Source organism: Panthera pardus, unplaced genomic scaffold (assembly GCF_024362965.1).
Source record: "Panthera pardus isolate Hobbes unplaced genomic scaffold, ASM2436296v1 HiC_scaffold_2, whole genome shotgun sequence".
Taxonomy (NCBI): domain Eukaryota; kingdom Metazoa; phylum Chordata; class Mammalia; order Carnivora; family Felidae; genus Panthera; species Panthera pardus.
In genome coordinates, this window is record NW_026526765.1 from 26,132,895 (window position 1) to 26,148,618 (window position 15,724).

Genomic DNA, 15,724 nt, shown 5'->3' on the forward strand with positions numbered 1-15,724 from the left:
ACAAGTTCGCATTCCCACCAGCAGTGCAAAAGCGTTCCCCTTTCTCCACACTTTGCCAGTCTCTGTTGTTTCCTGGTTTAATTTTAGCCATTCTGACAGTACCACCTGTCTTTTAAAAAGAAGTTCCTCTTCTTTAGATATTCCTTTGACTATGCCCCAGATTTCTATTAAGTTTTGGTTTCTAATTTCTGCTATCATAGTTTTGATTTTCAGCACATGGCATATCTTGCTTCACTTTCATGACATAACATCTCTTTTCCTTTTTTTTTTTAAAGTTTATTAATTTTGAGAGCGAGTGAGCAGGGGAAGAGCATAGAGAGAGAGAGGGAGAAAGATAGAGTCCCAAGCAGGCTCTGCGCTGGCAGCACAGAGCCCGATGCGGGGCTCAAACTCGTGATCCATGAGATCATGACCTGAGCCGAAACCAAGATTCAGATGCTTAACCGAATGAGCCACCCAGGTGCTCTGAAAATATGTTTTTACTGCTGGTAAAACGTATTAGAAAATATGGATTTAGCTTTGTTGCCAAGAGGGCCTATTTGCTATTATTTCTCCCCTAATATGTGCCCTCCACAAGCAGACATGTCCCAAAAAAGGAAGGAAGAAAAGGCTGGGTCCAGCATGCCATTTTTGGTTTTAGACTCACCAATCCAACAATTTAGTCCTTTTCCTCTGGGGTGGGTGGGGGGAGAGGGATAAATGGAGGTCCATTGAGAGATGAGGAGTGTCACTCTCTCAGAGGTTGCTCCAGATGGAAACTTGAGCCGGGGGAAAAGATAGCCTCCTAACTCAGTTATGCTACCTGCTCTGTTTCTGGTTCTCTGAATTGACCTCTGTAGTCACCCCTCTGCACTTCTCTCTCTGCCCTTCTTAGAGTGATTGCAAGAACATATTGTGATCGTGAGAAGTCACTTAAAGAAGACACTGGGAATCAGATGGCGGAGGATGCCATGGAACATCACAAGTTCTTTGGCAAAGAGAAAAATAGAGCAGAATGAAGAACACCCAGAAACTTAGGATCACACTATCATCCCCTCTTTCAGAAATTTAACAATTTGACCAAAAAACTTAGTATTTATATATTTAACTATACTTAAATACAACACAAATTGTCTTAATTGACCTTCATTTAAGCAGCCTGTAGGATTAGCTGAAGGTCTCTTTTTCTCTGTACACTTTATTGACTGTTGGTGAATGTTGGTAGTTGTATACTTCTCCTGAGTATGCCCACACTCTTCTCACACTTGTCCGTGTCCTTTCCAAGAGTTGTTGCCAAATGTGTTTATACCACTTGTACTTATTATCATAAGTATGTAATTTAATTAGTTATATAAACTGATGAAACATGAGTAGGAAGAGAAAGCTATTTTAGTGAAAACTATTTTAAACCTTCCGACAGATTGTATAAAGGCAAGTTGTTAAAAATAGTTGCTGTGGAGTTAGGCATGAATGAAATAGCCGTAAGAGATTAGGGAACAGCCTACAGATCGAGAAGGATTCTTCATTCTCTCTGCTCTGCTGGTGTCTGTGAGTACTTGTTCCAACTTAAACTGGATGATAATGTACATTATGGGTTTGTTTTATGCAAGAAAAAAACAATATCCTGTCCATGGACTTGGAAATTAAGATTTCCTTTTTGAGAGTTTAACTACATGGTCAACACAAAGTGGATGAGGTATAAAATAATCAAAATCGGGGCACTTAGGTGGCTCAGTCGGTTGAGCATCTGACTTTGGCTCAGGTCACGATCTCACAGTCCGTGGGTTCAAGCCCCACATTGGGCTCATTGCTGTCAGTGCAGAGCCTTCTTGGGATCCTCTGTCTCCGTCTCTTTCTGCCCCTCCCCCGCTTGTGCTCTCTCTCTCTCTCTCTCTCTCTCTCTCTCTCTCTCTCAAAAATAAATAAACCTTAAAAAAAATAATCAAAGTCTGCTTACATAGACACGCTGCTGCTGTGGGTCACTCTTGCCCAGCCCAAGCAGGTACTGACATTTTAAGGAAAGAATATGTCTGTCAGAAGGTTTGGTCTTGGTGGTGATAGGAATAGGGAGGAGATGGGCCAGGACTGTAAAAATAGACAAAGAAGTGATAGAGGGGCAGGTGTCGGGCATAGCCTGTCCAGGACTTGGGGAAGCTTGTGCTCTGGCCTAAGGACACAGCCTGCTCGGTCCTGGGCCAGGTATCGCACTTGTATGGCCTGGTGCCTTTGAGTGCCTGAACCCTCCAACTGACGTCCCTGAGTCTGATTTCATCCTCACTAGCATTCTACTACCTTACAATTTGGCTTATCAGTTGGCATGCCCAGGTATATGCTGACACAAATGTGTTCGTGACCACTCTGGTTATCATTGAAATCAAGCGATCTGCATCTCAGGGTACCTAAACACATCTGAGGTAGGGGGTGCCTGGGTGGCTCAGTCAGTTAAGCGTCTGACTTCGGCTCAGGTCATGATCTCATGGTTCATGGGTTCAAGCCCTGCATCAGGCTCTGTGCTGACAGCCCGGAGCCTGAAGCCTGCTTCAGATTCTGTGTCCCCCTCTCTCCCTGCTCCTGCCCCTGCTCACGCTCTGTCTCTCTCTCTCTCAAAAATGAATAACAATTAAAAAAAACCCCGAAACATCTGAGTTAGGTTATTGGGACTCTGCCTCCAAGCAATGACTCTATTTTTTATGTGCTGACAGAATCATGTTCTATATCCAGGGGTTTAGAGCCAAGCTCCAGACTATGATCAGTTGATCAAAAGCTGATAAGGGCTGCTGGACAGTCAGCCAGAGCCTCCCAGGGCCTTCTGCAGATGCCCACTCTTGGAATCTGTGCTTTTCAAACTTGTCCAGCCTCAGCCTTGTCCTTATTGGCTGCTCTGTAGGACTCTATGACTCTTTTGTCATTCCAGGGTCGAGAACTGAATCAGAGCTAAAACAAAGGTCTAGGTCATAATGAGCGATGAAGAGTTTCTTTGAAAGCTTCCTTGCTAAGGCACCTTGGAATTTGACTATTTATTCCAAATATATAACAATATTTCCAGGCACAGATAACGCCTATCCCCACAGTTATAGACCTTTAGGAGTTTTGTATTGTTAAAACTTGTTTTTCAGAGCTTTTAGCCTGCACACAGAGCCCTTTTGTGGTAAGAAATGTCAGAGTCATGATTGAACACTTTGAATTAACATGCACAGTAAACAATATCAAGTGCGTAAACCTTCACGTAGGTTTGTTTTACGTCTTTCAGCACCCATGCTTTTTCAAAGAACGTGTACATCGCGGAGGGCTGCACGCATGGTTATAGCCCCCAGGCCTCTCCAGGCCTTCTGTTTCCATGTATGCAGCAAAACACAGTGGTCTGTGTTTTGATGGACCAGGGCCATCAACAATGATCAAATTAACTAGATAACGGCCAGGTACCCACTTCACTGTTGGCTGATGTAGCTCTTATGTGGCGGGAAACAATGTTCTGGAGCTGTTTAAAGCTTCTCAAGTTTGACAAGTGTGGGTATAAGCTGAGAGAACATGAGGTGGGGCCTGGAATTCTGTTAACTATTTCCTATATACGTTGAGACAGCTTGAGAAAAATGTTTCAAAATTCAGACAGCAGAAAGCTTATACCCCTCACTGAATCCTGATTTGCCAAATGACTGTTCTCCCTCAAACCATTCAGTTTGCTTCTTCAGGAAAATGTATTTTCCATGCTGTTAAGTATTAAAAGCAGTTGACACACTTGACTGGCTTATATTGGGTAAATCTGATGATACATTTGAGGTATTTTTAAAGAACTTTATTTTGAAGTAATTTTACACTTTTGGAAAAGATGTAAGAAAGTATAAAGAACCTTTGCACAGCCTTCATCCAGATTGTTGCCAATTATTAACATTTTGCCACATATGCTTTCATTCCAAATCTCTCCCCTCCTCCTTCTCCTCCTACTCCTCTTCAAACACACACACACACACACACACACACACACACACACACACACACTCACACAATGATCTTTTTATGGACCACTTGAGAAGTAGGGCCATCATGTTCCCTTACCCCTAAATACTTAAGTCTGTGTTTCCTAAGAACAAGGGCATTCACTTACGTAACCACAGTATAAATATGAAAAGCAAAAACTTGAACACAGACGCAACACTGCTATCTAATTTACAGACTTATTCAGATTTCTCCGGTTGTCTCAATAATGCCCTTTATAGCAAAACTTTTTTATTATTTTTTTTGGGATCCAGAATCACACACGGTATTTAATTTTCTGCTCCTAAAAGTCTTTTTAGTTTAGAACATTTCGTCAGGCTGTCTTTGTTTTCATGAAACTGATCGTTTTCATGAGCAGAGGACAACTATTCTATAGACTGTCCCCCAAAGTTGAGTTTTTGGCCTCTCTCCTGATTAGATTTATGTTGCCCATCTGACATTTGGATCCTGGGTGTAGGCTCATGAATGTGTTCCCATGGTTGATGATATTGGCTTCCATCACTTGGTTATGCCGGTGACCGCTTGCTTTCTCCACTGTAAAGTTACTATTCATTCCCTCTGTAATTAGTAAGTAATGAGTGAGGAGATGCTTTAAGGGCTATATTAGTACCCTGTCTCCCTCCCCTGGTTTCCGCGTCCCCACTATCCTCTGGGAAGGGGTGTTTCATGCATGTTGTTTGTTCCTCCTTCCCCAGTGGTGATCATGTGTGCAAGCAGTGACACGGTCCGGGGCATCATGCTGGCAGCGCACAAGCACGGGATGACCAGTGGAGACTACGCCTTCTTCAACATTGAGCTCTTCAACAGCTCTTCCTACGGTAAATGCTTATACCGCTTCTAGTCTCCCCTCCCTTGAAGGTGTCAAAACGAGGTCATGAGAAAGCCAGTAATTTGAATTACCTCAGTAGATCTGGTTCCATAAAAAGGGTTTTAGAAATCTGTGATATTGAACACTCTGGGGACTTCTTGTAAGTTCTCACGCTTTTCTTCTCTGAGAACTCAGCAAGCAGATACCTCATACTGGTGATGGCAACAGACTTGTTTGGGAGTGAGCATAGCTGTCTCCAGTCCTCCAGATGGTTGTAAATCTAGGCCCTAAAGACCCCTCCTCAGTGTGTTTCCAACTGCAGGTTGCCACCATGATTGACTATTGGAAGAATGTTAGTGAGATTTGGGCATAATTTTTAATAGAATAGACTAGAATATATCAACATAATAGAACATGTCAAAGTGTATTACACATTGCATGTGTATTATTTCATAAAACTTTTATTTTGGAAATATAATTGTATGTGTGTATATATTTATGCATGTTACACATGTGTTTGTAATGGGTTATAGTGTGAAAGTAAAACAACTATTACTGTAAATTGAGGTAAAACATTTTAAAAGCTACTGCTCCCAGCCCCTCTTCCTTCCAGATTACTGCCCATTAAGCTTCTCCTTTGTAGAAGTTTGAGATCCACCAACACATATCAGTGAAAGAATATAATTTCTTAAAATGGATCTGGGGAAGTTCCCAGTGTTCCTGTGATGGAGGGTGTTTAAGAAGGCCATGAAGATCACAGATACAAAACATTTTCTCCATATGTGATTAAGGCCCTCTCTGAAGGAGACAGTATAGAGCAATGGCACATTTTCTTAAATACTGCATCTTGACTGCTCAAAGCTGAGCAGTTATAGGGAATCATAAGTGTGCTTATCGCAAATGGTTTGTTTATGCTGAGCTCGATTTCCCAGTTCTTGCTGTTGAGATATGGTTAGACAGGATCTAAACATTGAAGCATCCACCTCAGTTTCCTGCTCTGATACCCTGGCTTATTCAAGCAACCCAAGCAATAGAGCATTGTGCATAAACAGATAATAAAACATAGTTCTCACAGGGATAAACAAAAGTTGATGAAACACAAGTAGCTACTGCTTCCTGTAGTGGATAAGATTGGAGATTTGAGGCTTGTAGGGTAAACACCATGTTTTTCCTCCTTGCTGCCATGGTTATCTTTCCCCTTCTCTTTGCATAAGCGAAGTGCTGCTTTCACTTTTTGACCACAGATCAGAATGTAATTATGTTATTGGCTATAGCATTGAGTTCACTGAGATAGTAGTAGAGACTGGTGAAAAATGAAAAACATTTATCCTGAGTTTTGTAAGTTGGTAATGCAAACACAGTATTTATTTGGAGAAAATGATGTGAATGCACAGTATAAATGGGCCAGGGCAATGCAAATATTAGGTACCGGAATTTCTTGCATCTGCAGGTAAAGCTTGTATTACTTTTCCTTGCTAATTATAATACATGAGTATTAAGGAAATTTGAGAGAAATAGAAAATCACAGGGCAGAAAGTAAGTTACTATAATTCTGCCACCCAGCTAAAAGTATGTTGATAATATGTAGAAGTATGTACGTCTTGCTTATTTTATAAAAAAACATATTTACGAAAATATTTTTTAATAAAGTGTTGATACTGTTTCAAGTGTGGCTACGTAGTATTTTGTAATGCTGATATGCCATCTTTATGTAAATAGTCTGTCATTTTTCAATATTTATGCTGTTCTCAGCTTTTTACTATTAAGAACAGTCCTATATTGAGTGGCTTTGTATGTGCGTGCACACATGCACATACACATAGTTATACATACATATTATCTGTAGGATAAGTTTCTTGAAGTAGAATTTCTGGGTCAAAAGTTTTAAGTTTTGATAGATATTGCCAAGTTGACCTCTAAAGAGGTTTACCACTTTATGCTTTTGCAACAAGCTATGAGATTGTCTGTTTTTCTGCATCCTTACATCATCTAACTTTTAAATTATTTTATATATTTGAACTTCTTTTTATGTCCATAAGCTAAGTTTTTCAGTTTCTTTATTTATATTCTGCACCATTCTTGTTGAGTTCATTCTTAGAGGTTATGTTTTCTGGTTGTTACTATGATGGTGATCATTTCCCATTACATTTTATAATTGTAGTTGTTATGTAGATAAGCTATGAATTTTTATTTATTTATTTTGCAAGAATTCCACATATTAAATCCTCTGTTCCAGTAGTTTTTATATCATTTTCATATAGGAACAAGAGTTTTTCCTTCATTTTGAAGTTGAATATATATTTTTCTTTTCTTATTGCATTGGCAAGAACCTCCAGAATAATATTATTATATATATAATATAATATATATATATATAATATATATATTATATTAATTTTTGACTTCTTGAACTGAAGTACATGTTAAGGTATCCTTTTATTTCTAGTTTCTTAAGTGTGGTTTTAAAAATTGGAAATGAGCAGTGAATGTTATCAAATACACTTGACATATACTTTTAATAAATTTCCTAATATTGAGTCCTTGTAGTATTCTTGGAATTAAGTACATTTTATCATGATGACTTTTTTAGATGCACTGCTGATTTTATGTTTTTAGAATCTTATTTAGGATTTTTGAGTCTATATTCATGAGTGAGATTGGACAGTAGTTTTCTTGCCTTGAGGTGGTATTGCCAGTTTTAATATCAGGTTTATATTAGCTTTATAAAATTAATCGGGACACTTTCCATTGTTTTTGTGCTCTAGAACAGTTTATATACCATAAGAATATTCCTTGAAAGATGGAAACAATTCAACTCTGTATCTGGACCTAACTTCTTTTTAGAGGTAATTTTTGAAAAACTTAAAAAAATAGTTTTGAAATAATTTTAGACTTAAAGAAAATCTGCAAAAATAATATAGAGAGTTCATGTATATCTTTTACCCAGATCCCTCTAATGTTAACAACTTAAATAACCATAGTACAATTATCAAAATAAGAATATTAACATTGGTACAATACTGCTAACTAAACTACAAGTCTTATTTGAAATTTACTACCTTTCCTCCTAATGATCTTTTTCTGTTCCAGGATCCAAACCATTTAGTTGTTGTATCTCCTTAATCTTTACCAATCTGTGATATTTTCTTAATCTTTGTCACTTATGACCTGACACTTCTGATGAGTTTGTTATTTTGTAGAATGTCTCCCAGTTTGGATTTATCTGTTGTTTTCACATGGTAAGATTGAGTTTAAACTTATTTGGCAAGAGTACTACAAAAGCGATGCTGTGTCCTTCTCATTGCATTATATTAGTGTATAATCAGTGTAATTTTGGGTCAACTTTTTAAAACATATTTTTTCCATGAATTCAGTTTTTCTGCTTCTTGAAAATTTAATTGCAGAGTTACACAGTGTACTCTATATAACCTACAAAGTATCCTTGGTGTTTCTGATTAGGTACCCTTTCTTTTTCACCTGATGGTTGTCAGGTTTTGGGCTCTGGCATCAGTCTCTCTGAGGGGCTGTGCTCTTGGCAAGTTGATGCAACCCTGCCCTCCCCTGCAAGTCTTAGTTTCTTCTAATGATAATAATAGTACTTACTTCTTTGTATCAGGCTGAGTAATAAATGAGATAATGTATGTGAGATACATAGCAAACTTCTTGAAATATAATGAATGTTTAATAAATATTAGGTTTATTATTAGTGTTAGTTTGCTTTGATGATTATATATAGTACTCAAAAAATGGTAAGTTCATAAACTTTTCTTGGTATAGTTTTATAGATAAGTTCAGGCCATACATTCCATTAACAAATTAACCAACTTTATCTAATACAGCCTAGGAATGGATGTAGGTGCATTAAGAATTACATCTGCATGCAAGACTCCCACCTATACTGATTTAAACAAATGTAGAGGTTTATCCTTTACAGAGGTGGCAGTTGAGAGCAGAGGTGGTCGTTCCATAATGTCATCAAGGATGCAAACTTCTGTTTTTTGGCACCTTTAATCTTAGTGAACAGTGTCCACCCTCAAGATCACAAGATGGTGGCTAGGACTCCAGGGATTGTGTCTTCAATCTAGGCAAGATGAAGGGGGAAAGAGACCATCTCCGTTGACTCAGTTCTGTTTGAAGGCTCTCTGGAAGCCCCTCTCATTAACTTCTTACATATCATTTGCTACCCCTAGTTGTGAGGGAGGGCAGTAAATGTGTGCTTTCAGCTGGACTCATTGTTGTCCCAAATCAATTTAGGAATTTGTTACTAATGGAGAAAGAAGAATGGATGATGGGAAACAAATGTCCATGTTTGCCACAGACCCTGAAGCCCTTTCCTCCTCAGAGTAGAAGCAGTAGACAGAATCTTATGGCAGGCAGGGGGACCTGGACCAAGATTCTGGTGTCCATTATCAGTAAAGGGTCCTCTCTGAGATTTTGTGCCTGAAGAATCAGATATATGTTCAGGAAAAGTTTTTCAACATCCTCCTCTCCCTGTGCTTCCTCCATACAAGTTCTAGGAAAAGGCTCTCTTTTAATTAATACTTAACTTGCCATTGGATTAAAAAAACATATGGACACTGTGTTCATATTTACTGATTACTGGATTGTTTGGTCTTGATGAGTACTCAAAAAAAATGATCAGATTTGCCCAAATTATATTGTTACAGGAATTCAGAATATACTATGGGGGGTGGGGGATTCAAGTGATGGAAAATAAGACCGAAAGGATAGGTTTAACAAAATCTAGAGAGAAGATGATATATATTGCCTTGTAGAGTTTTTTTTTTTTTGTTTTTTTTTTTTTGAGACAGAGAGAGACAGAGCATGAACGGGGAAGGGTCAGAGAGAGAGGGAGACACAGAATCTGAAACAGGCTCCAGGCTCTGAGCCTGTCAGCACAGAGCCCAACGTGGGGCTTGAACTCACAGACCGTGAGATCATGACCTGAGCCGAAGTCGGATGCTTAACCGACTGAGCCACCCAGGCGCCCCGCCTTGTAGAGTTTTTAATAGCACCTCTTGGCATTCTTATTCATTGGCATTATTGTCTTTGGATGTAAGTTAGGTGGCAGGTTATTTAGGTGATCCTGTCCAGGACTGTAAGATTACTGTAGAGCTTTCTTGACTTCCTGATTAACTCAGAGAGCACCAATTAAGGTGAAGATGAAAGTGAAGTAGAGCTAGGTGATGCACATAAATTGACTTGTTAAAAGTGGAAAAATAGAAACATTGAGGAGAGATTAGATTTATTATGTCTTGCTATAAAAATAGTATATGCCCATTAAAGTCAGTTTGTGACCATGAGAAAAGAAAAAGAACTTTCATACAGTCTTTGAACTGTAACATTTAGACGCTTCCTCCTCTGATCTTTCTCTCTGTGTTACTTTGTTTTTAACATTTTTGTCATCCCATCGCATTGCTCAGTTTTAAAGCTTGGAACACCCCAAACTCTGATGAAATGAAGGCAGAGCAGGTATGGCATGGCACCAGTGTTTGGAGTCTGGCTTGCATTTGAATCCTGCCACTGTTGTTTATTAGCTAAGTGGCTTGGGGCACATTAATTTCCTTGAGCCGCAGTTTCCTTGTCTGGAAGGTGGCAATCATACTTAGATCTTCTTCATGGAGTTTTTATGAAGAATAAAGAATGAAATGCTATAGGAAATGCCATTCACAGTGGAATCACGCAGTAAGTGGTGCTGTTATTACTGATGGGAGGAAGAGTGGACCAGCCTAGCTCATGACAAGCATTTAACACCTAGACATTCGGAGAGGGTAGAGTGAGGCAAGGTCAGTCCAGGTGAACTCCAGGTGAACTCCAGGCATTCATTTCTTGGATGTGATGTTTCAGCTTGTTATCCCAGTGTGGGTACCTTTTGCCAGTTCCAGCTCCCTGGCCACAGGAGGGCTTGATGGTGAGCAGGTTACTTCCTCTTTCACAAATATTCTGTGCTCTTACTCTAAATGCTAGCTTGGTACTCCATGATGTTTAAAACAAAACAAAGCAACACTTTCCTCACTCCTGAACCAACTTCAAAGAATCACCTTCCCTGCCCTACTTTTCACTAGCAGACTTCTTTTTCATCTTCTTGATCCCTTGCTCAGGAGCATTGAAAGAATATGACATTAGTGCTCACCACTCTGAAAGTGCCATCATCAAGGTCACCAATGACCTCACTACCAAAGCCATTGGCCTACCTCAGAACAAGTCTCTGTGCCTCTAAAGCAGTGCTGTCCAGTGAAACTTCTGTGACGCTGCCTCTGTTCTGTTCTGGGTTGCCCAGTATGGTGGCTACTAGCCACACGGAGCCATTGAGCACCTGAAATGTGGCCAAGTGTGACCGAGGAACCAAATTTAAAATTTTATTTAATTTTAATTAATTTAAATGTAAATGGGCACACATGTGGCTGGTGGCTGCTCTATTAGGCAGCACAGCTCTAGAGAATTCTGTATTGTTTCCACCCATTTGTTTCTGGAAATCCTGTTTTTCTTTCTTTCTTTTTTTTTTTTTAAATATAATTTATTGTCAAATTGGTTTCCATACAACACCCAGTGCTCATCCCAACAAGTGCCCTCTTCAATGCCCATCACCCACCTTCTCCTCTTCCCCACTCCCTAACCCTGCTTTTCTTAGTTTTTGTGGCACAGCATTCTTTGGTTCTCTGTTAGCTGTTCTCTGTCTCCTCTTCCTCCTCCTGCCCACTAGAAACAACATCCACAAGGTGTCTGTGCTCAACCCTTCTCCTTCTCTTTCTTATCCAATGTGGTAACTCCCTGGTTTCACTTGAAGCCATTTGGAAATGGCATCCAATACTCTCTAGTGCTCACTCCTTTTTCTGGCTTCAGACTGCTATTTCCAACTCTAGCCTGGTGTTGTCATTTGGGCATTCTGTAGTTAGTCACCTTGGGTTGACCGTGACCCTAACTGAAGTCATTACCATTTCCACCTCATATATCCCTCTTCCGCCATCTGGCTCTGCGCTTTCCTTTAATAACATCCCATTTTCCTTTCCTCTTTGGCGTCATCAGCGACATGCCTCTCTTTTTGTTGTCCCTCACTCCCTAACTCTTCAGAGTCTTGAGATTCCTCTTGCACTGTCCTCTGCTTTTATTCTCAAGGACTCTCCCTCTTACGATTGTAAAAGCAGTAAATATTTTGTATTTATAATTTACTAGATTCAGAAAAATGCAAAGAAAAGAAAAGAAAAGAAAAGAAAATTTTCCTGTAATTCTAACTACCCAAAGAACGATGTTTAGTTTTTTGGTGTGTGACTTCCCATTAGAGCCTCTTGTAACCTCTTGCCTGGATTACTGTGGCTGTGAACCCTCCGTGTCTCCCCATTCTAATCTCATTGCTATTTCCCAAGGCATGATTCTGATCATGTCATTCTTCTGTTACACTCGTAAATCTCTGGAGGCACCCAGTTGTCTACTGAATTAAATTTGTCCTCGCTGATGGGGCATCATGCCAAGCTAACTCTGCTTTTCCAGGGTTCAACACCCTGTGTATGGGAAATGTTACTGACATATTACAATAAGAAATGCCCACAAAAGTGAGAAGTTACAGTACCGATTATGGTTGTGACAAGGGAACTATTTAGTTTGGCTCAGATTTATTTAAGCATTATTGTTTCCATTTTTTTTTTTTTCTAGAAGACAAAACTCTACAGTTATTCCTCTTTGGATTGTGGTAGACAGATTTATTACATTGGATTTCACTTCTTTCAGGAAAGAGTGTTTTCCTATTTCATAACAGAGATAGTTACTGTTTCCAGTTGTATATGTATTTTCTAATTCCACAGAATAAAACCATTTAGGGTTAAGTATTTTCTTTCTTATGTGTCTGGAGAATACTCTTTCCCGGAGCTTAGAAACTCTGACCCTCTTTGCCTACAAAATACCATTCCTGTTGAGTCTTGGTATCTCAAATCAATTATAAATGAATCAATAAGTATTGATTGCATGCTTATAAGAAATGGGTTCCTCCTTGGGATGAAGAATGTTCTGGACATTCTTAGAATTGGGGGTCTTCCTGGCAAATGGATCTGGCTCCTTAACAGAGACTGTGTTGCCTGGGTCTTGAGCACCCCGCTGGGTCCCCTGGCTGGTGGCAGTGGCTGTAACTCACTCACTACGGGCACAGCTGCCGTGCATGTTGCAGCTTCCTTGGTGTTTGGGAGGTTTCATATGAAGGAGGAGGACTTTGTCAAGTTTTGTTTGGTGGCTTGAAATTTAATCTGTGCTCATTGAGAGCGGATCTAGTCCTTAATGAATTCTGTCCTCAGCTCTGTCTTATTTATCTTTTAACAGCTCCCTGGCACAGAGTAAGCAATTAATAAATGGTTGCTATTAATAGGATTATGGTTATACAGATGCCCCCACAAATAAATTCTTTGCCTCTGCCTTTTCTCATGCTCTAGACTGAGGCTCCCAGCTGCCTACTTGATGTCATACACATTTGCACCTTTGCCTGTGCCACAGGCTCTGCCAAGCACGCCTTTCCATCCTGTTCTCCTTCTATTAAAATCCTATTCACACATTTAGGACCAGCCGATACCTGCTCCTCCACCTCCCTCGAAACCATCCCCCTTAAGAGTGTGGGAGCCTCTTGCCTCTTCCTCTACCCTCTGCATTGTTTCTTTGTATTCCCCCACCTCCTGCTATAGTAAGCTAACTGTTACCCTGTAATAACTTCAGTTATTTACGTGTCTATTTCTGAATCCCTCTTTTTTTTTTTTTTTTTTTTTGAGAGAGAGAGAGAGCGAGAGCGAGCGAGCATGGGTTGGGGAGGGGCAGAGAGAGAGAGAGAGAGAAGGGGAGAGAGGATCCCAAGCAGGTGCCACACCCAGTGTGGAGCTTAACGGGGGGCTTAATCTTATAGCTGTGAGATCATGACCTGAGCTGAAACCAAGAGTCAGATGCCCAGCTGACTGAGCCACCCAGGTGCCCCTCTAAACCCCTCTGTGATGGTGGTGGAGACTGTTCAAGACATTCATGATGTGTCCTGTGCTGGCTATCACAGAACCTTGTGTGTGGTATACAGTTAGTTAATGTTTGTCTGATTTAAGCTGTGGTAGAAGTTCCAGAGCCACCGACTCTTTATGGAGCTTTGTCTATAAGAGCAGAGTGAGTGGCCCGAGCCCTGGCTGCACACTCCCCAGGCATCCTCACTGCTTAGCTGCTGGGCTCCACGTGTCCACTGTGGACTAGGGGCTTGGTGTGAACAACTGACTTTGATGTTGAACTCTAGCGGGCTGAATTCCTTGTTGTATTTCCAGAGATCTGTAGGGGTCATAATGGTAATTCATAGAAACAACAGTTTATTGCCACATGTTGGAAGCCCATGTTTCCTTTTGGGGTCCTGCAGGCCACATATTTCCTCAAAAATGAAATCATAACGAGAAGAGTAATGATTCTTATCCATGTAATCTGCCTTTGCTTTTGTGAGAGGGAGTGCTGTGAAGCAGGGAGGACCCAGTTTCTCAATGCCTCAGTTTCCTCATCTGCAACATAGGATAATGTGCCCGAATCACAGAGAGTCTTGTAAAGATTCAATGAGTTTATATGTATAAAGTGCTCAATAAACAGAGCTTTTATTGTTATATATGTCCAATAAATGTTAGCAATTTTAATTTTGTTACTATTGATGCACTGACGAATATTGTCCAAAAAATAATTGTTATGGTGCTCCCAACACTACAGAGATATAAACCCTCGTGTTCACTTGAGCTACTTTTATTCTGAAGAGATTCCAGAAATATTTCAAAGAATATCAATAATGTCAAACTTTTCCCTGTGAATGGTGCCAGCTTTATCATACTTGTGCATAAGTCTTGTGCACAAGACTTGTGTTGTCACACATAGACTTTCCTGTCATTCCACATCTACATAACATCAGGCTTGTTGCACAGTAGTAACAACTCGGTTGACCTCCACGGTTGATTGTAGGTATTAAAAAAATGTGAATGGAAAGGAAGACAAATTTACTTCTTACTCCTCCAGTGCTGGATTCTCAGGTGCTGAAAGTACAGTTATGTGGTTGAGGCAGTGAAGTCCACAGTGCTTTTATATTCCTCTCCCATTTCAAAGGAACACGTGTCCAAAAGGCCTTCTTCTCCTTTGAGGATCTTGATGTGGTCATGTTATATCCAAGTGCAGAACTGTGACAATACCGCTTGCCCCAGCTGCCAAAAGTAACATGTAGTGACACGCTGCAGCTGAAGAGGGAGAATGGCCCCTTTATGGTGACTGCCTTGGAATTATAAATATTTTTCTTTCTCTGTAGGAGATGGCTCGTGGAAGAGAGGAGACAAGCATGACTTTGAAGCTAAGCAAGCATACTCATCCCTCCAAACAATCACTCTACTGAGGACAGTGAAACCTGAGTTTGAGAAGTTTTCCATGGAGGTGAAAAGTTCTGTTGAGAAACAAGGACTCAATGAGGAGGATTATGTAAGTGCTTGATTATGAGCCGAGACCTTCAGCATCCCGAAAACAGTCTTCTAATTAAATCAGAGGTGACAGTGTCCTATTCTGAACCATTCAAAAATCCCTAGGTTCACGTCTGAATGTCACTGAACTTTTTGTCTTTTTTTTTCTGACCAGTTCCCCCCTCCTCCATGTCCGTCACCCCAGTTTTCCAACTGCTGCAGGAAGGAGAATTGCTTTTTGTGGGTACTTGTGGCCATGCTGAGCAGATGTCTATAGACTTCCAAGGCTTATTCGACTGGGAGCATGGTGGGGGAGAAGATGGATGAAGGAATGCCACAGTTTTGCATGCCTAATTTTTCCAAAGCTTGATGGCATAAGATATTTTGGGTTTTAGAAGGCTCTTTCTTTCGGCCATCTTTTTGGCGACTCTGCTTTTCTCTCCTATGGTAGCGTCACTTCCCCTTGGGTATTCTCGAGCTTCCCACTCCATTAGTGGTGTCTTACTGATGCATTTTC

At 40.3% G+C, this 15,724-nt stretch overlaps 1 protein-coding gene across 3 annotated transcripts in view; it reads left to right on the forward strand.

Moving 5' to 3' along the window:
* NPR3 (natriuretic peptide receptor 3) overlaps positions 1-15,724 on the forward strand; it is a 93,282-nt gene that overhangs the window by 9,482 nt on the left and 68,076 nt on the right. For all 3 annotated transcript variants that reach the window (XM_053906910.1, XM_019450695.2, XM_019450696.2), the window contains exons 2-3: positions 4,668-4,790; positions 15,063-15,229. In XM_053906910.1, coding sequence (XP_053762885.1) covers positions 4,668-4,790; positions 15,063-15,229 — 290 coding nt within the window. The remainder of the gene's footprint in view (positions 1-4,667; positions 4,791-15,062; positions 15,230-15,724) is intronic.